This window comes from Spea bombifrons, chromosome 1, assembly GCF_027358695.1.
Source record: "Spea bombifrons isolate aSpeBom1 chromosome 1, aSpeBom1.2.pri, whole genome shotgun sequence".
NCBI classification, from domain to species: domain Eukaryota; kingdom Metazoa; phylum Chordata; class Amphibia; order Anura; family Pelobatidae; genus Spea; species Spea bombifrons.
The window spans coordinates 138,838,498-138,860,680 of record NC_071087.1 but is presented as its reverse complement, the minus strand read 5'-3'; the positions used below and the strand labels follow the sequence as shown (position 1 = coordinate 138,860,680).

Genomic DNA, 22,183 nt, shown 5'->3' with positions numbered 1-22,183 from the left:
GCGATAAGTTTTTCATGCATGAAGAACTGATCTGATCCTGCATTTTGCATAATTTGATGTTTGAGGAAGCTTGAAAGAAATCTTACTCATTTAACTATACAGTATACAACCAAGCTTTTCCTGCAGCAGAAGATTATTGAGGTTGACCTTTCACAATGTATAGTGAAGTCAAGGTACAGAAAACACAGCTCTCCTGAAAACTCTCCCTTTCGTGAATAAACCCAAATATATTTTATTTAGAACTACAGAGTAAAAGCCAATTATCCCCATCGCAGAGCTGACTTACAGTAAAGAGTAAATCTGCATTCATATAGACACTGGAAAGCTGCGCCTCCAGGCAGAAAACAATGTCAACAGTGCAATGCCACACCTCAGGATGAGATAGTGAGTGCCTGAATACCATATGGGCCATAATACCAGCGTAAGCAAAATAAGTAAATCCTCTTAAGGAACATGCGTTGATGATGGTGTACTCTATGACACTTTATGACTTGGCCAATTGGATCTCCCAGCCACTGAAAGTTTTGTTGAGTTTTCCCCCTGCTTCTAGAAGGCCCCTGTTAAGATTATTAAATATGTTTACTATGTAATCCGGAGTTCCCAAAAATACTATACTGAATCGATTTATCAAGCAACACACCAACCACATAAGCCTATACATCTTACAGATCCCCAACAAAAAGCCAACAGCACACACTAATCAGAAGACAATACTACTAGTAACATATGCTTCCCAACCTTAAATCCTCCATGCCTCCTCCAAAGCAAAAATAAAATAAAAAGTTATATTGTGTACACTCTATATCCTGTTCTCTTAAGCTCTCTAGTGTTTCATGTACAATTACCTTTACTGACAAACTTGGCTTCTGTAATGAGATCCTTATGTGATGGGGCAGAACTTTCATTGACTAGCATACAGATTAGGTCACTGAGAAAGTGACTGCGTGCGTGCCCCTTGATAGATTTTAGCTGCCGAGGTAGCATGGCTAGAACAGTCCCATGCTGCTCTGGTTACAGAGGTCCACAATGTCAAAATGGAGAGATCAAGCCAAGGCGTCCCAATTACATTGCTGCTGCTGCCATCACACGCTATGCACAGGAAGTTAATGTTTTCCTTGTAAAATTAAACAAAGCAAACTCAGTAAAGCCATCCGTTTTATGACCAACTAAACTAAATATATATTTTTTTAACAAAAATTTCTTAGACATATAGCGTATTCTGTTGAGGTTTTTAACAATGTGCTTAACTACTTAACAGAGAAATTAATACTAATCCTCCCCCAAAAACAGATGTTACACTCACTATTTAACATTTTCAGGATTTTTTTTTAAAATAAACGTTATAAAAACTGCCCTCTTACACATCTATTGCCACTCCAATTTGGACTTTACAGAAATGTCTCTAATAGGCTGGATAGCCTTGATTCCTCACCTTCGACAATGGTGGTAAGGGTAGTAGTGATGTTATAGATTCAGACACATGCAAATTATTATTGCATACAGGTGATACACTTCAATCAACAGCTGGACAATATTCTTAACCCATCCTCGTTTCTGTTTGTTTATATCTTTATTATATCGTGACAAACACTACAACTGCCCGTCAGGTGCTCATTTATGCCCCTCAGTCTCATAAGTTAATCAAAAGTAAAATAATCAAATTTTTTCTGTAATAATATAAGAAAAAAAACATTGAAATTATAGTTATTATGTTGCCTTCTGAGATCTATAATAAGAATACAAAGACAAAAATATTCTGGTAAAAAAATACCAGGTCCAGGCCATTTTAAAGGGACACTCCAGCCACCATATGCACTTCAAAGCATATAGTAGTTGAGACGTCCCTTTACATTTCCATTGAGGCCCCATTGCAAGTGCATGTGAGGATTACAGAATATTGTAACATCGTATATTTAAGAATAAATAAAAGAGGTTGTTATATAGCTTCTGATTTGATCACAAGCACACAGGCCGAAACTATACATGTAATCATGTGCAAAAAAACAGCGCGATACATTGAACATCCTGGGTTCTGCCATATAAGAAGATCGACACATATGTTACTTACTCTGATGTACAGCTGCAGAGTTTCCTTTTCTTTCTGAGGGTTCCGGTATTTCTCATATTCCTTCCTTTTCTTGGTGTCCTTTGAAATCCTCTCTCTTCTCTCCCTCTTTTCTGCGGGCTCATCGGAGCTATCTGGAGACGGCTGTTGGGATAGCGGTTTGCTCTTTTCCACTTCAATGTAGTTTTCATTGGGATTCAGCACAATCACGCCACAGTTTTCCTGTTTTAAAGTGATAAAGTACGATAGTTGAACCACCAGCCTTCAAAACAGACAGTGCTAAGGTTCCAAAAGTTCCTATACTGGCCCAATATAAGGTAGCACCTTTGACTACAGATTCCATATAGTCTTCAGACAACTATGGCTGCTTAGTGACGTAGTAGAAAAATATAACAGAGTGAACACCCGGCTCCAATGTGCTGTTCATCCCAGACAAAACACTAATTGCACTCTCTACTATGCCGAGGAAATAAACTTTAGAAGATATGACATTTTACTAACATAGGTTTTTAAGAAGCCTTTTCAGTTCCTACTTTTGTGTCACATGACAATGACATATTGTCAAAAAACTTTCAATGAACCCAAATGTAACATGAATAATATTTTTCTGAGAACAAATTTGGACACTCAGTACTGGGAATGTTTCCAAAACTGCAATAAGTCATAAAAATGGTAAATTCAGCAAGTGGGACAGCATCTTTAACATGAACAATTTACAACAGTAGAACACATACCACAAACTTATACATTTACATATTGCTATTATTTTTTTATGTGAGTCGTTACTAAGTAGACTGGGAAACCAAACAATCATTTAGATTTAACCAATTACACTAAAAGGAACTTTTTTTTAACAAATAAAAAAACTATGTTTATTATAACACACACAGTTCACTGGGTTAATGTTGCAATAAGATAAAATACATATGGCATATACCCAGTGTATTATCAGTGTATGACATCCTGATACTTCTGCAAACAGCTTGTGGGAAATAGGAAATTACTTTAATAATAAAGAAATTAACCATTCTCACCTGGCTTTGATTATATGGCAAGTATTGGCTATTGCTTCCTTTGTAGGTGTGTTTAAATGCAGCATATGTTCAGTTAACTGGGTTCCAGTAATAATTCATATAAAAATCAACAACATATACTTAGCATTTTTTCTCGTGTAACTATATCAGTCATATATTGTCAGGGATAACAAATACCGTAACAAAATTTAAGTCCCTGGGGCTCAAACTTTTCTGAAGGAGATCAAACGCTCTTCTATATACCTAGCTGACCAGAGGAAATCAGATGCAGACTAACAAAAGGCGGTTTATTTGGTCTGTTTGTATTCCAACCCACAAATCTACTCAGAACATCTTGTACCACATTGTTGTCACTGTCAGGTAGACAGACTGCAATTCGGTGCTGTGCTACAGTTGAACACACTTGGCTAGGTAATACAATGACATTGGCAGGAAGTCCCAAAACCAGCTACTTGTAACGCCTCTCCTTGTCCTGTTTTGATTTTAACTCCCACTAGATTAATGTTAAAATGGCTGTGTTACACACAATAAAATCAGAAATCGGTGCACCTGAATGTAAGAAGAAACTTTTTCCAAAACAGGTCCCTCTTTATCTAACGGATTGGTTTGTCTTAAATCTGTCAACCCTAGTCTTGTCATACGCTTTGAACGTATGTAAAGTAAGACATGGTTGGTGGCGCTACATAAAAGATCATACTATTTTATTTAAAAAAAAAAAAATATATATATATATATATTATATATTATATATATATATATATATATATATATATATATATATAATATATATATATATATATATATAATATATATATTCCCTTTCAAAACAATACAGAACACAGAGAGTATATCATTGCATATGATGGGTTACAATGTCTACCAAGAAGAATAGTAAAGAAGTTGAGTAGTAAAACACCCTTTAGGTTACAAAGTATACAATATGTATCAGACAGACAGGGTGTTATTTACATTGTTATCAAGGGAAATGGGGAATGATACAATGGTGATGGATTAAGCATTGAATCTTGAGCTTTGACATTAAAATTTATAATAAACAAAAATTATACACAGAATTATCCAAAGGAAAATAGTGGTAGTCCTTGAAAAATCTTTATTCAATTTGATACCAATTAGACCAGGGGTGAAACCTTTACATTCAACCTTTACATTCAACCTTTACATTTTGAATGTCATTTGGCAAGTTCTACAATTTACTTTTGTCTGCCATTGGCTCAGGGGTTGGGAAAGACTAGGGATTAAAATCAAAAAGGGCTTGAGCTGCAATGAAGGTATGTGGTAAGAAAATATTCACCTGCTCACGCTGACGCATTTACCAGATCATTGCTGATGTCTATCCTTGGTGTTGTTTGAACACACAATGCTCCAGATCAGCAAACTGCTAAAACTTTAGCTTTTATAGATGTGGTCACACTTGCTGATGATCAATCAATCAAGAACATTTGATTAGCAGCAGGTGTGACCACATCTTAATTTCTATGGAAGTAAGAAATTAAGGGTGTACTTAGTTTTTCACACATGGCTTCTCCATTTTGGCTTTATTTTTGTTAAATAAATCATGACACTGTGTAATACGTCATGTGTTGTTGTTCATCTGAGGTTGTATAACTAATTTTTAGACCGGCAAAGTAACAGATGATTGTAATTATCTCTTGATATGTAAAGCATAGAATTTATAGAGGGTGAACTTTCTTTTTCACGTGACTGTATTCTACAAAAAATTACTAATTTGTCCAGTTTTACAAGGATACAATATCAATTATTTCACACGTATAAAACACGCATTCTGAATTTAAAATTGGTATTGTGTGAAAATTGCCATTCAATTCCATTTTAATAAAGTTTAGGTAATTTTTTTAGCAATGGTTTCTGGTCATCTATTAGTTTAGCTACCAGGTATGATGGACATCATTAGGCTACATAAAAGAGGGGGGGGGAAACACAAGCATTTACAAAAAAAATTTAGGAAGAGAGGAAAACAAAAGAGAAAATCTCTGCTGTGATTACCGGTCTTGAAGGTTACTCTCAGTTACAATTTGTCCAGGAGCAAAACAGTCATGTAGACTAATATATATGTGGTTGAGTGAGCTAGAAATTCACATAAGGCCTCTACCTTTTATGACATGATCTGAAAAATACAAATGCACCCAAGTTAGTGTTTAGAACCTCTTCACCAGCCCCAGAAAGCAGACCTTAAGGGAGAATGTTCTGCGAAGCACATCATTTGGTGAAGGCAGTATGCTTAGGGTCAAACACTGTTTTATTTTAACACCTTGTAGAAGAATGTAACAGGTGGGAGGAATAAATACGTCACATACAGGAAATACTGATGTACCGTTTTTGAATTGTTGAGCTCAACATGGAAAGCATTCATATTTTACAGTAAGAAAACTCAAAAATATGGCAATAATAGTGATATGATCGTATTAGGAATAGCTTCACGACGTTACTGTAAGCCTATATAAGGCATAAAAAGAGCATTTATAGAGGAGTAGTTGTGCCCATGGTATGAGTCTGTACATTTACACAGGTATATATTTTGAAGAATGTGCTTGTAGATTGTATCATACAAATCTGTTTATGTTGTACGTTTCCATTATTAAGAGATACAGTTTTGAAAAATGTGTAAAAACACTTAATCTGCCCTTAAGTATAACAAAAAATCAGTGGTGGCTCCTACAGCTGGCAAATATTAAAAGGATAATATGGTGTCTACCAGCCGGATAGCTTTGGTTGCCGCTCACATGAATATACTATTAAAACTCAGAAGGAATAAAAAAAAAAACATAAGAAAAAATGATTTTGTGAGCTGAGACGTTTATGACACCATAATATGTCTTTAAAATACTGAAATATGCACAATACTGCACTAATCCGCTCGCATCGACGTCAAGAATAATTAGGATGATTCATCCTATGAATGCTGAGCTGGGGCCATAGCAACCAATCAGAAGCTGGCAAGGAAAACTTAGCTGTAAAAGAGAAGCATCCTTTATTTACAGTTTTCTGAACATGACCTAGGATGAAGATGGAAAACTACTAGTGGTTTGTATTCTGCGTACATTTTGGCATCATGGTAATTCCAAATCAAGCACCACCTCAGCTGCCTAGCTGAATTCCACTGCTGCTACAACATTCTTCTTGTTGGTGCCAACGCCACATTGTCCAAGAAAATTCTCATCTTCAAACACATGCAACAAAAAAATAATTGCGCTAAGCACAGAGAATATGCCACAAAACATTTTTAAAGGACCACCTGTTGTCTATTATTTTTGCATAGCACTTACTCATAAATCATAACACAAGGTAATTAATCAAGCTGTCAAATAAGGGGTCAAAGGTTATGTCAGAGTGTCAGGGGGTTAGGCCTGGGTTGATCGAGGTCAGGGTCACACCGCATTCCTCATTATCAAGTTGGGATGAGAGACTGGCTCAAGCAAACAAAAGTGAAAGCAGATGGAGAAGTGAGTGGATTGAAAGAAGAAGGGGGGGGATATAAATGAATACGGAAAATTTCTCAGACAAAAAGGAGAGCGAACAACGTGTCAGCTGCCTTCAAAGAAAGGGGAGAATAGACGCAGAATTCATTGACACGGACTCAAAAGGCATCACATGCGACAGGGAAAATATGGTTCTCGCTATGCAAAGAGCAAGAGACAGGAAAATTTGCTGTGCTGATTTGCAGGGGGGGGACACAAGGAATGGCTGTCATTTACTCAGTTTTCAGGCATTATGAACCTCTTGGATAACGCGCAATATAAGATAATCAAAGATGAAATAAAACAATAATAATAAAAGGTTATGCATCAGTATAACTAGCATCATTTTAATTCAATGAAGAAAAAACATTTTACAAAGAACGGGAAACTATGATCTGCATAAGGCTGTTATTCACGTTGCTTAGAAACAATTTGAAAAGTATAAAACCGTGATTTTTTAAATATATGGGGTAACATGTATTTGATGGAAGCAACGGGATGGACAGACAGACAAACAAAGAGATTTGGGAGGACAGAGATAGGGAAAACAGGCCACTAGATCGTCCATGTAGGGTTTATGACTCCCTATATTTAAATATGCCACTCATCTCTGAAAATAGGAAATCGGTTATTTGATCTAAATGTTTTTGGCATGCACGTACATATTATAATGCGCACTGTTGAATCTGAATAATAATAAAGTTTAAGCATATAACAAAGTTTGGATCATATCATTTCCCTAATGTACAAATTACAGATTTTCAGTGTGCCAGCACAAAAAGCGCACGGCCCGGCTAATTCCCTCTGTGATAATATGCGTTATTAGACATCGGATCAATATATTGGTCAGCACCAGATGCATAATACGGCTCAAAATTAGCTGTCACCCCTCCTTCAAAATCTTTGTTAATCTTATTTTGAATGTTTGCAGCTTTATCAACACATGCATCAATGTCACTCCCTTGGCTACTGAGCTTCTGTGCTTGCGAGAAGATATTATTAAAATGTTTTGGCACAGAAATGGTGAAACTGTATCTCCTCCTTTTCCCAGAGGAATCTGTAAAACACGTTGGATATAATGACAAATACACAACCTTGTCTAGAGCTTTGACATTTTAGGTCAACCGAGTGCTATTTATTTCGAAACGTTCACTTTGCACTTGTCCGTTGCTGTCACCTGCCGTGTTAACATTCTTTTAATGGGTATTTTAGCACTGAGTTTTAAAACTAATATACATGGCTTCCGACTAAGTAATGAATTCCCACTTGGAACTCTTACTAGATTATACTGCTTCTCTTGAAAAATACATAAAAAACCTTCAATAAAAACAACTACAATATATTGCATAGATATCTTGTTTGGAATAATTAGTGGTTTGTTATGGTACAAAAACATGGAGAGTAATAAAAGCAAATTTCTTTAAGCTTCTTACCACAGCGTAAACACAGGGGTTTTTCATAAAAAGAGTGATTGTGTTGATCCACTGCATCCTTTATGTGTTATGATCGACAGGCATGGAAGCATTTGGCCAGGAATGATATTCCCGCTAAATAGAGATATTTCTACTTCATAACCACCCAGTAATGGTGATCATGTTTTATTTTACTAAATGCTGCTGTTATTTTCTAATTAAAATCAGCAGAACAGATCCAGACTGGACAGCTAGAGGAGAGGTCTGCTCCCTTAATGGTATGCATGCTTTAGAATTGCTTCAAAAGTCCTTATTATTATTTTTGGGTATAATTTATAACTTTTAAATAATGTCTTGGATGTGCCAATTGACATCCTTGCAAAGTATTGATAACCCCAGTGAATTATGTAGATGGGTAATCTGAAAACCCAGAACATGGATTTTTTACAACACTTTGAATCCTAACAATCCTTATCACTTTTCTTGTTCACTATGCCTAACAAGCAATACATATAAGGCATAACCCTATTCTTATATCCATCACATTACTCAACCCTATCAAGTCAACTGTTTAGCATTCATAAAACATTCAAACTGTAAATGAGGGAATACAATTTGGGAATAAAGCTCATCTGTAGGATGTCTTTTTGCAATTCATAAACTCTTTTGAAATCTGTAATAGCAGGAGGGAAGGATAAAAGGGAAATCCTCTTGTGATACATAAATAGTGTAGGTACATAGAGAATGGTGCTTTCAACATATGTAAAGAATTCTGTAAAAAAAATATCTACATTTTGTCTTAAATGTCACTGTACGGTTTAAAGAAATAAAGGATTTTGGGATCTCTTTAAAAAAATAGGTAAGCGGATAAGAATGTCCAAAGTCCTTAAAAAGCCCCGGGTAATTCATAAAAAAAGTTTAAAAACTTTCTATTATAAGTTAAGATTAAAGAATTAAATTTAAAAGAATTTTAAATGAAATGAATATATACCTACCCACATATGCTAGGCAGCTATGGTGCTGTTATTAAAATTTATAATAAACCTTTTGAAAAATGATATTCGGGAACACAGAACACTCTAAGAAGTAAACCATTTATGGTATCTCTATACGCATAACAAATTTGCCACCGTATATTTTTGGCATGCTTAGTGGGTTTTAGAGTGAAGGTTTAATCATTGTGCTCACTTTATGACCCTCCCATTCCTTTCCCCGAGCATGCACAGCAAGGCCCTGCCATATAGTGCCGAGCGGGTGGGGACAGGGGCCAGCAGATCATTTTGTGTGCAAGGAGGAGAGGGACTGCCTGATTGTGTTGTGTGCAAGGAGGAGAGGGACTGCCTGATTGTGTTGTGTGCAAGGAGGAGAGGGACTGCCTGATTGTGTTGTGTGCAAGGAGGCCAGATTGTGTGGTAATGGAGCTGCCAGATAATTGTATGTGGTAAAGCGCACATCATTTTAATGATGGGAATGTGATAATTTAAACAGACATAGGACATCTTCTGGAGAGACTCTAAGAAATGGCATTTGGCATTGTTTCTAATTTCCTTTAATCATAAAAAGTAAGCAACATGATTCCAGAATATTGATGCAAAACAGTACAATATTAAAGTTAATGTTGACAGAATAATCACTTTTTTGGTAATATAATATATTTTCCCCCAACTAAGATTCTAGCCTCACCACTGCCAAATAAAAGCATCCAAAATCTGAGCGGACAAAAATGTTATTACAGTCCATACCAATGTTTACCAATATTATTAATGATGTAAAACTTCATCAGTTATACTATTTCAATACCCTACACTCGAACAAAGGTATCTCACCATTTACAAGGTACCCATTAAACCTGAAGGGCTTCCATAGTCTGAATATTCCACTTTATTTTTGGTCACGGAATAGCTGATACACCTGTATCCTGATTTAGCCTAATATATGCATTTGCTTCAAACCACCTGACTCTTGTACACGCTCACATTTTAAAGGATCTGTACTCGTTCTATAACCAGGATTTCATGCTGCTTTGTACTGTCCTTACCAAAGCAACTAATGACCTCCTTGTGGTTAAATCCTTAAGTCATACTGTTCTTTCCTAATCCTCCTCCTTAATCAAACAATTAATGTAGAGCTTCAAAACACCATATTTAAAAATCTGCAACACTTTAACATTCTGCAAAACACACTCTTAACTGATGGAATTAAAATACTATTAAGCACACATTTGTTTGACACTATATGGACATACTAGTGTCGATATGCTTCTGAAGCGTTTAGTAAGTTCTAAGTAAAAATGTGCCATTTTATTCCATTGGTTTGAAAGTTTTTCCTCTTCCTTTCTGGTCCTTTAAAATCCTCCTTAACGTTTCTTGGGCTTTTGATACTGATCCCCATTCTTCAGGCTCTTGAAACTACTGACAAGGGAGTACTCTTGTTCTCCTCCTACCTATTCCACTAATCCGTCAAAAAAGATTTTAATCAGAAAGCAATAACCCTCTTGCTCTTAGTTTGCTATATTATTATTATTATTATTTATTGTGTTATATAGCACCATCAAATTCCGTAGCGCTGTATAACGGGTAGACAGGACGTAACAAGTAGTATGTAACATAACAGATTGATTTAGAGACAACAGGTGAGGAGGGCCCTGCTCAAACGAGCTTACAGTCTAGAGATATAGCTGCTCTAAAATATAAGACTATATGTAAACTGTATTTCAGGGAACCCTTGCAAACTAAAAGTTTACTTCCACCTTTATTCCTTGGATTTAGTTTGAGCTACCAGTCCTGCAAACAAAACCATCTCTTTCTGTAAATATACAGCATCATCCAAGTTCTTCATGAAAAACTTACCTCATCAGAACGTAATCCTTAAACCTCAAGTCCAACATAGTTCTACAATCCTACGGGAACGTACCATTCTTGCTAAGCCAAGAAAGAAATTACTTAGCTAAGTGCATATTTAAAGTAGTATATGAGTTAAAACCCCATAATGGTCTCATGACCACGACTGTATGTGGGTCTCGGGTAAGGGCAAGCGAGGTTTGCATAGGAAAAACACATTACCGTATTTGCTCGATTATAAGACGACCCTGATTATAAGACGACCCCCAAAATCTGAATATTAACTTAGGAAAAAAAGAAAAAGCCTGAATATAAGACGACCTCAAAGGAAAAAAGTTTTACCAGTAAATGTTAATTCATGTAAACTATTTTTTTTAATAAAAGCTATGATTGAGAAAAAGATTTTTTTTGTTTTTATTTCTTGTATTTTCCAACCTGTCCCCCAGTTAAGCACATCTGCCCCCAGGCTTGCCACTCCAATATGGCACTGTGGCCCATGATATGCCTTTTAACCCTCTATATGCCACTGTGCCCCATGGTATGCCTTTTGACCCCCTATGTGCCACTCTGCCTCCAGAAATGCCTTATACCCCTATATCCCATTCTGGCATTTAGGGGGTTAAAATGCATATTATGGGGCAGAGTGGCATATAGGGAGGTATAAGGCATTTCAGGAGGCAGAGTGGCATTAAGGGAGTTAAAAGGCATTGTATAGAGCACTCTGCCTCCAGAAATGCCTTATACCCCTATATGCCACTCTGCCATTTAGGGGGTTAAAAGGCATATTATGGGGCAGAGGGGCATATAGGGAGGTATAAGGCATTTCAGGAGGCAGAGTGCTCTATTAAATCCCCCCTTAACGCCACTCCAGAAATGCCCTATGCCCCCATTTAACACACACACACACACACACCCTATACCCCCATTTAACTAACTAACACACACACACTCTCTCTCTCCCCCCCCCTCTCACCCCCCCCCCCCCCCCTCTCTTACCGGTGCTTCCAGCCGGGGCAGCGGGTTGACGTCGCCTTCTGCTGCAGCCGGAAGGAGGTGTGGCTAGCAGCGGGGGTTTGTATGCGTCCGTCGCGTATACTTTCCCCGGCTGTCAGAGATCTCTGACAGTCGGGGAAGGTGTATGCGACGGACGCAGACAACCCCCGCTGCTAGCCACACCTCCTTCCGGCTGCAGCGGACGTTGTCTACGCGGATCGCGTAGACGTCAACCCGCTGCCCCGGCAACACAGCAGGAAGCACCGGTAAGTGTGTGTACGATGGGGGGGGGCTCGGTTGAGACAGGAGGATCCAGGTCCCCTGCAGCGGTGCGGGGGATCTGGATCTTAGTCTCCTAATCAGACCTCTATTTGAGGTCTGATTAGAAGACGACCCCGATTAGAAGACGAGGGGTATTTTTCAGAGCATTTGCTCTGAAAAAAACCTCGTCTTATAATCGAGCAAATACGGTATTACACAGCAACAATTACAGCTACCCTTTTTCATATTTGTATTAATTATTTATTCTCCTCAGTGGTATACTTTGGTACGGTATTTTAGGAAACAAAACTAATTTTCTGGTTTTGCCAAAGTTCCAAAATTAACTGAAACACAAAAGGCCCAAGCTATAGATAAAATAAGAGCAGTGTCATGATCTACTGGGAATGAGACAGAACCTGTAAATTTTATTGCATACTTTATATAGTATGAGGAAACTTAAAATCTGTGGCAATACTGTTACTCTACAATCTATGTGTTGTTTTCTTACGCTTGAAAATCTGAATAATTTTAAATGACAATGGAACAGAACTGTTCTGAGCGTTACATCAGTCTAAATAAAGCACTCGGCAATCATAGTTTGTAGGTAACATTTGTCTTGGACTGTGGAATAGAACTCTGTCTCTTGAAATAAGCTGTCAATTATGTCTAACAGGAACTCTGAAAAGCATGAAGAAAAAATATGATGTAGTATTTAGTTTTCATTCCAAAATGTTTATCATAGGTCATTTATCTGTACTTTGAAGTGCTTTATTATGTTTAACATATTTATACAGAAAAACCCGCTCTCATTTGCAGGGTTTGAAGAAACCCTAGATAAAAGGAGGATCAAGTTTCCTTCACATATTGTTAATGTCAAAAGCAGTTTTGTCTATATAATTTAACAGGTTGGGAGAATTGTAAATAGGAAACATAATATTTAAAAGATATACTTATAAAAATATTAATAGCCATTTAATCTTTATTTATGCAACATATACATTTTAGGTTTGCGAGGTTCGTCATGGGCTGGACAACTCCAGGCCTCGCCTGTGTATGGCCCTGCGGTTTTGCAGCCTATATAGGCCAAGTTAATATATTTTATGCCAAAGCAGAATAAAAACAATTACCTTTACAATATAATACAGCTAAACAAATCATGTATATTTAAAGAAACAGAACAGGGTGGAAGCACTAGTGAGATTTATAATGGTTTATCAGTGCTCTCAGCAGACCTCTAAATCCTACTTAGGTATGATGTCATTTGTGTTCTGCATGTCATCTATGCTGAGCGCTGGGCATGATGTCAAATCCCAGTAAGTCACCTAACGCGGGGGATAAGATACTACAGGTTGTGCTGCCTAAAAGGGTAATGCAGCAGAAGTGACTTTTATTGGGTGCACAAAGAAGACAGCTAAATACCGTATTTGCTCGTCTTATAATTCAGGTCGTCTTCTAATCAGACCTCAAAATGTCCGCTGGGGCCATGCTACTTACCGGGCTTTGGTCGCGAGCAGCAGGAGAACAAGAAGCTAGCAGCGTGTCACATAACTCTGCCTCCACCTCCTTCCTTTGGGGGCGGGGCCAGAGAAGTTGCACGCACAGCCGGGCCCCTGCAGAAGTCTGCGAGTGGGAGATCTGCAGTTCAGGTAAGGGGGTGGGGGAGGGTTTTTGTGATTAATGTGTGAAGTATGTGTGATTAATGGAATGAATGAGTATTTAAATGTTTGTGAATGAGTGTGTGTTAGTATGGATGTGTAAGGGTGGTGGTGGTGGTAGCATGGCATAGGGAGGCTGTACTCACACTCCTATCATCCTCAGGTTCCAGCATGTACTGGCTGCCTTGGCTTGATAGGAGTGTGATTGCTGTTAGCAATATATATACCTAGGTATACATATAGGTATACCGTATTTGCTCGATTATAAGACGAGGTTTTTTTCAGAGCAAATGCTCTGAAAAATACCCCTCGTCTTATAATCGAGGTCGTCTACTAATCAGACCTCAAAATGTCCGGTGGGGCCATGCTACTTACCGGGCTTTGGTCGCGAGCAGCAGGAGAACAAGAAGCTAGCAGCGTGTCACAAAACTCTGCCTCCCCCCTCCTTCCTCTGGGGGCGGGGCCAGAGAAGTTGCACGCACAGCGGGCCCCTGCAGAAGTCTTGAGTGAGAGATCAGCAGTTCAGGTAAGGGGGTGGGGGGCTGGGGGGTTTGAGCATGTGTGTGTGTGTATGTGATTAATGGAATGAATGAGTATTTAAATGTTTGTGAATGAGTGTGTGTTAGTATGGATGTGTAAGGGTGGGGGTGGTAGCATGGCATAGGGAGGCTGTACTCACACTCCTATCATCCTAGGTTCCAGCATGTACTGGCTGCCTTGGCTTGATAGGGGTGTGATTGCTGTTAGCAGTTATATATATATATCTCCAGAAATGCCTTTTAACCCCCTATATGCCACTCTGCCCCATGATATGCCTTTTAACCCCCTATATGCCACTCTGGCATATAGGGGATTAAAAGGCATATCATGGGGCAGAGTGGCAAATAGGGGGTATAAGGCATTTCTGGGGGCAGAGTGGCAACCCTGGGGGCAGATGTGCATAACTGGGGGGGCAGGTTGGCAAATAAAAGGAAATAAAAAAATATATATTTTTCTCAATCATAGCTTTTATTAAATATGAAAATATTGTTTACATGAATTAATATTTACTAGTAAAACTTTTTTTCCTATAGGGTAGTCTTATATTCAGGCTTTTTGTTTTTTTCCTAAATTAATATTTAGATTTTGGGGGGTCGTCTTATAATCAGGGTCGTCTTATAATCGAGCAAATACGGTATATATATACCTCCAGAAATGCCTTTTAACCCCCTATATGCCACTCTGCCCCATGATATGCCTTTTAACCCCCTATATGCCACTCTGGCATATAGGGGATTAAAAGGCATATCATGGGGCAGAGTGGCATATGGGAGGGTATAAGACATTTCTGGAGGCAGAGTGGCATATAGAGGGTTAAAAGGCACATCATGGGGCAGAGTGGCAAATAGGGGGTATAAGGCATTTCTGGGGGCAGAGTGGCAACCCTGGGGGCAGATATGCATAACTGGGGGGGCAAGTTGGCAAATAAAAGGAAATAAAAAAATATATATTTTTCTCAATCATAGCTTTTATTAAATATGAAAATATTGTTTACATGAATTAATATTTACTAGTAAAACTTTTTTTCCTATAGGGTAGTCTTATATTCAGGCTTTTTGTTTTTTTTCCTAAATTAATATTTAGATTTTGGGGGGTCGTCTTATAATCAGGGTCGTCTTATAATCGAGCAAATACGGTAAGTTTGTCTGGCAGATATCTTGAGGGATTTTCAACATTTATGTCCAGTTCAAAAAAGCATTCAGCCAACTACGGTGAGCTATATCACCAATATACCCGCTTAACATAGACAATATAATTATTCACCAACAACAAATGCCTCTAATTTCAGGTTAATTCATGAAACATGAATGCTTTCAGGCAAAATGTAATAAAACCCTTCGGAAAATATCACCCAATTCACGATGAATTTTTTTCACGTGCGTACAAATCCCAGGATCAGGTGAACACACAGAAGTCTTTCAAAAGGTTAGAGGACATATTTAGTAATTTCACCAATTAGGATTACGGAGGAGGGATGCTTATCCCAAAAGTCTATTTAATCTAGAAAGCAAATATTATTCTAAAATAGTCTTGAAAGACAGAGCTATTAATGTTAGCATAGCGCAAGTGTAATTAAGATAATAAATGTAAACTCAAGGGATTAAAAATAAACTAATGAGTTTCAAAATAATTTCTTTAAAAAGTATATTCACACTAAGACTGAAACATAAATGTGTTTTTGAAAGCAGTATATGTTTGCATAACAATTGGGCTTAAATACAGATGTGACAGATTCGAAAACAAAGCAGCACCTAAGGTATTTTTTTTTTTTAATGATTATTTAGTAATCAAACTTTCTAGTGATGCATACGCTAGTTTATTATTGGTTGGGCAGTTGGTTCTGTGAATAATAGCCTTAGATTTATATATTTTCCATGATAAATAAGGTTTGAGAGTTTCTTTAAAGTAAACTATTTTAAAAGAAAATCCTGTGAATCTATATCTTGCATTCACATTTAGCATCACTGTATCGCTAAGCAGGCTGGCTGGGACAAAGGCAAACCCAAGTGCCCCCCTCCTTGTGACAGACCCCCCTCATCCTCGTAACTAACACACATATTTATACACACCTTTCACAACTTTCTGACAAGATGTAGGGTCTTTTGTTTAAACTACATTCATACAAATAACATAATAGTAATTATTAGCAGAAAAAGGTGATCAAAAAAAGAAAAGCAAAAACGATAGATTATATTTGGTGAAAAAAATTACCGGTAATTTATGTTCAGCAACATTGCCCAGGTACAGCAACACCCACATACATAAATTCTGTAAAGGTCTCCTGACTATGATTTTACTGTAACTAATCACACAGTAATCGGCAAGCAGGGCTTTGCACCCTTTAGGGTGTACTATTACATGCCAATTGGCAGTTGGGCCATTTTTAGGATGGAATAGTACATTGTTAAGAGGTTAATATTCAAAAGATTCCCATTTGTATGGATAATCTGTCACTGTCATACCCATGGATACTAATTTAGCTCACAACGGCATCGTTGAAAGGTAAATCGGAACTGATGGAGAAGGAGTGCTGGGGTGACATGCTGTATGCAGAAATGTATGGTGGAAAAAGAGGAACAATTCGGGGATGAGATGAGTCAAGAGCCATGGAGCGAGCTGAGGGAAAAACGAGCTAGGAATGAAGAGAGTGAGAACAGACATGTAAAGATCCAACAGGGAATCAGACTTCCTGTTACAGTTGGGTTTAGTAATTATAGGATGCGTAGAGTCCAGGGTGTGTTATCTAGATTCTAAAGAGACACTTAAAGACTAACAAGGAGCTGCAAAAGGAGGAAGACGAAAACAAGTGAATGGAAATGGTAATATGATAGCAGATAACAGATGAACAACAGAATGAGAAGATAATGGGACTAGGTAAAATTCAAATCTTACTCCCACAGCATGGTGTGTGGTCCATCAAATCATCATGCTCAGAGAGTGCAGTTCTATTCAGAAATAAAAAATGTGTTTACACTAGACTGCTGCAAAAAGTACAATAGTAAAAGAAATAGTGTGCTAGAGATGGCAGCACTAAAGGGCACAAAAAGCTGGTAAGATTTGTAATAAATAAAATTAAAGCACAGAGACAACAAAGAACAAGAAAAAGAAAGTATAAGAGAGCAGTGAAGAACATGGTGGTCACAAGGAGATGGGAAGAGGGGAGACAATACTTAATGCCACTTCTCTGATAAAAGGAGTGACCAATAATCCAGCATTACTAAAACAATCTGCAATCATCAGGGGCTACTTCAAATCTTAATTATCTATAAACTTCATTAGCTATAAAGATGCTGTTCCATCTACTTTGCTGAACTGACTCAATGATCATTTTTGTTGGGATCTTTAATCGCTTGACACACACTGACAAAAGCAGGTACTGATATGGTGTTGCAATAGAAACAAAGTGTCTTAAAAGATTCTGTGTTCTGATCAACCCTAAGCCAGAGACTGCAGTTTTACATATCATGCCAGACCACATTGCTAAGAGAAATGTTATTGCTCACAGAGTTTGAGCAACTATATTAACAATACTCGGCGTTTGGTGGCAATCTCTGGCACCCTTAGAGATATTGTTGCCAATATAAAGCCATTAAAGTAGACAAGACAACCCATTAAGAATACACTCCATGCCTTTGATAATATTTGGAATGCTTGGTCTCTAGCATAACCGGAGTGCATCATTTGATATTGAGGACATTAGTCAGAACACACTTAAAAGAAGTGGGGACCATTCGGTTGCACGAGGTAATGAAAGCTTCAGATCTACAGTAACTTGTTCTAAACCTGCTCCAGATTACTAGTATTTTTCTTTATTAATATTGTTTGTATCACCATGGGAGATAATTAGAGTTTTATTTTTTACATTAGCTAACATTATTAGATGAGGTTGACTTATATAGTATATATAACGCATCAATGTTCTTTTTTAAGCAGATATTTAGAGGGCGAAAACACAGAAAAAATCTGGACAAATGGTGCTGTGAAAGCACTTGCTTTTATTTACATATTAGAGAAAACTAGCAGAAACACAAATGTTTCAGGTGTTGGAGCAGCCACAGTATTTGCCTACAGAAGCACAGGACATCCATATTACCTTGCATTATTATTGTTTATTGTTTTATATAGCGCCATCAGATTCCGCAAGCAATTCTGTACAAAGGGTAGACAGGACATAATTAGTATATAATGAAACAGGTAAGGAGGTTCCTGCTCAAATGAGGTTACAATCTACTCCAAGTACTGTAAGTATTTTTTTTTTTTATTCTACTAGTGGACTTTGAGCAGATATTTGTAGGATATTCAAGGACTCAATTAATACAACTTAATAATTAACTTCTAAAATAATGTATTGTTCAGATGTACTTTATGAATTCTCAAGGTAGTGTTGTACAATGCTTTGCCCATGTTTTTCCAACTGTATAATCAGCATAAATAATGAAACCAAACTAAAAATAAAAGGATTAACCCCATTCAGTCCAGAGGGCAGGGAACGAAATGTCGTCCGAAACAAATGGGCCAAAGAAAAATTCCTGAATCGTTTTTGGCCCAGTGTTTTTATGTGCCTAATCCCTCCAAGGAAAGAAAAAACTGACTGCTTTATTACAGTTATTTAGTTTACTAAGCAAGGGACTAGCTCTTTGTGGGTATAGCAACGCAAGTTTCAATATATTATTTTTTCAAGCCAAAAATCCTAAATTACATTATAATGTAAATTGGTACATTGTATAGCACCTATAACACAAAATTCCCCCCCCCCCAAAAAAAAAATCCTAAATATTTTTTCCATACATGGCACATTATTTGTAAAATGTTTAAAGGAAACATATTTAACGGTATTTATAGATCTGTATGGGGGGAAATTAGTTTACAGTTCATGTAATAGAGGATGGTCAGAGTATGTTCATCTCTGACCTACGATTCTTCTAAAAATCTCTGATTTATACAGTTTCAAAATGAACCCCCTACATCAAAATCATTGTCTATGCCTCGCACATATGGTTTGTAGAAAACCACATCGAGCAAGATGCTAGGCATGTCTTGGAATGGTTTCTAAACAAAGCAAGAATATATTTTTTTTACAGTAGTTACAGGTGTTTTTTTTTTTTGTAGAATCAGACTGTCTGCATAGGTAACATGAATGCTTCATGGTAAAGGCATGGTGTACATGAGGTGTTTTGGTAAGCTCAACCACCACCAAGGAACAGGTGCTGTGCATGCCTTCTCCATTCTCACCATGACCCTACTCAGTAGGCTTCGTTTCTAAGAGCTTAATCATTAAATTGCTTATGAGTTATGGTTTCTTTGTAACCTTTTAAATTATTATCTCATTAAAATGTAAAAATATGCAACACATGATGTCACTGGGTCAGACAGCTGTGTTGGTAAAGTGATGGTAACCATTGTCCCAAAGAACATGAAAATATTAATAATTTATATGTCTCATTAGATTTCAAAAAAAACCTTTCAACAGATTTAGAGACAGATTCAATTTCTGGCCACACAATACTATGCTTTCACAAGGTACCAAAGCTTACGACCATCTGTGACCCAACAGCAGAGAGAGGGGGGAAAAAAATGTGTGTCTCAGTCACCAGCCACCCCAATACTACATTTACTTAAATATATACGTTTGGTTGATTATATAAATTATTTCAAATTTACATTGCAGTTTTTGTATAATGGCACAGACTAATCAAGGTCTTCAGGCTCACAGACGTATGAAATAAACCTGTGTTCTAGCCAAAATACCACTCGTAGCTTTAAACCAGCATATAACAACTTTAGTGGCCTGCTACTGTATTAGAATGCTCGTGGCATTGTGAGATCTACAGACATAAATGTGAGGAGGATGCAACTGTTTCATAACAATAATATATACCGTACCTTGAAGGAAACTTGTCATCAGAATACATGAATATATTGAGCATGCACTCTAATACATATGATAGCCAAGTACTACTTAAAGGGACTTAACATGTTTTCCAACCCATATCATCTTTTCTTTTCAGACCGTGTAGAACACATCTAACTAAGGGTGGCGTAGTCATATCCATCAAGTTCCAGTACTCCAGCGTGAGATTTCCTGGGGGTGCAAAAGAGCAGCCAAAACCTGCGAGAACCACAAGGAGTGGAGGCATTCCTGTGACGTTTTCATAAGGTTAGGTTTGTTCTTAATTTTTTTTCCAAAAGTAGAACACAGTAGATAATGTGTAATAATACGTGTAATAATAACGAGTAATATGCATTCTTGTTTGGGAATTTAACAAAATCCAAAATGCTTTACAAAATTAGACCAAAGAACACCTTATTGCAGACAATGGTAGTCTTCCTCCTATTTCATGATTTGTTGAGTTATGAAAAATGCAAAACAAGTAGACTTAACAGTCAATGAGGAAGATGAGAGCAGGGAAAAGCTTGTACCGCTATTCTATATACACAGGTAATACAAATGAAAACCTGCAATTAACTAATCCTTGGATCTGCCAAACAGTATCCTAAAACGTTAGCAGACCTTCCAATTAGCACTATTGGCTAAGGTCCACTATTACGCTATGAAATATAGCCAACGAATATGGCAGCTTACATCCTTCTTGGAATTTATGTAATCTAACAAAAAACACAGAGTTCTCTGACAATTGGACACTTTATGGAAAACTGAAAAGTTCAGTAAACGCATTCCATGGAGTATACCCTGCACATCAGCACAAAAGGAGCCTGGAAGATTTCCTTAAAATTATGTAAATATGTCACATCATTTACTAACATCTAAAGGCTTTGCTCCCTCCTTGTTTGATGCGACTGGAAATATATTAAGCACACGCGTGCAACATTAAACATTTAACATTTTGAGTATAACATTGCATAACAGGAAAGTCACATATTCCGTAAAAAATGACCTTGGTTAAAAATCTTCCAGGATTGCGGCCGCTCTTTGCTGTTAAGAATTTAAGCAAGTGCTGACGCGTATTGATAGAAGTATGGAAATGAAGTACTGGATTCCTGGTTTAAAAATGTCACAGGTCTATGTTACTCTATGGGAGCCAGGTGTCAAAGCAAATGTCAGGGAAACATTCTCGTTCTTCTCCCCAAAAGAATTTGTATACATTTTGTCAGATTTTTTTTAAACATAATTTTATATAATGAATGTCTATTTAAAGTTAAGACATCTTGAATTTACTTTAATCGAGTTCTATAGGAGTGCTAAGTGCAGTGGGTAAGGTGATAAGCTTTGCCCAATGCAGACACCTTCAAACAAAGATTTGTTTGGAAAAAAAAAACACAAAAATCTATTCATATGCCAAAATCTCTCGGTTTTCTTTCAAAAGATGTACTTACACATAAAATCAGGACCTCACCCTCTTGCTAAATTCTGTACTCTCCGCATTGATTCTGGCAGTCATACTTTAAGAGACTGTATGAGGATATTTCCGTTATATTCACATGACTCAATATATCAGACAGAAAGTTATAGGAGACAGCTTCAAGCCAGGAAGAAAAACATCCATATAGATCAAAATAAGGCAGAAAATAAAATTTAGACCCCAAACCAGAAGTAGGATATATATATATATATATATATACACACACACACACACACACACACACACACAACTGTTCAAAAGTTTGGGGTCACTTTGCTGTTTTCATGGAAAACAAAATTCTAGCTGTGCTAACATAATTAGATAGATAGGATACATAGAGTGTAAATGAAAAAAATTGTGTGCTTTCTTTATTTAGTTTTCTGTAGGAAGGCCCTCTTCATGCCTCGTTTTTAGAAATCCAAGTTGCACGCCATGAAATAATGTTTTAATTGGGAATACTGGCAGACAAATCGGTGACACATATGTAGTAGCAGGTGACCTTTGTATGCCAAAAGAGCGAGTCAA

At 37.2% G+C, this 22,183-nt stretch overlaps 1 protein-coding gene across 6 annotated transcripts in view; it reads right to left on the bottom strand.

The window, feature by feature from the left end:
* The window catches only part of FAM172A (family with sequence similarity 172 member A), a 186,602-nt gene that overhangs the window by 105,579 nt on the left and 58,840 nt on the right, over window positions 1–22,183 (bottom strand). For all 6 annotated transcript variants that reach the window (XM_053474858.1, XM_053474876.1, XM_053474840.1 and 3 more), the window contains exon 7: window positions 2,069–2,287. In XM_053474858.1, coding sequence (XP_053330833.1) covers window positions 2,069–2,287 — 219 coding nt within the window. The remainder of the gene's footprint in view (window positions 1–2,068; window positions 2,288–22,183) is intronic.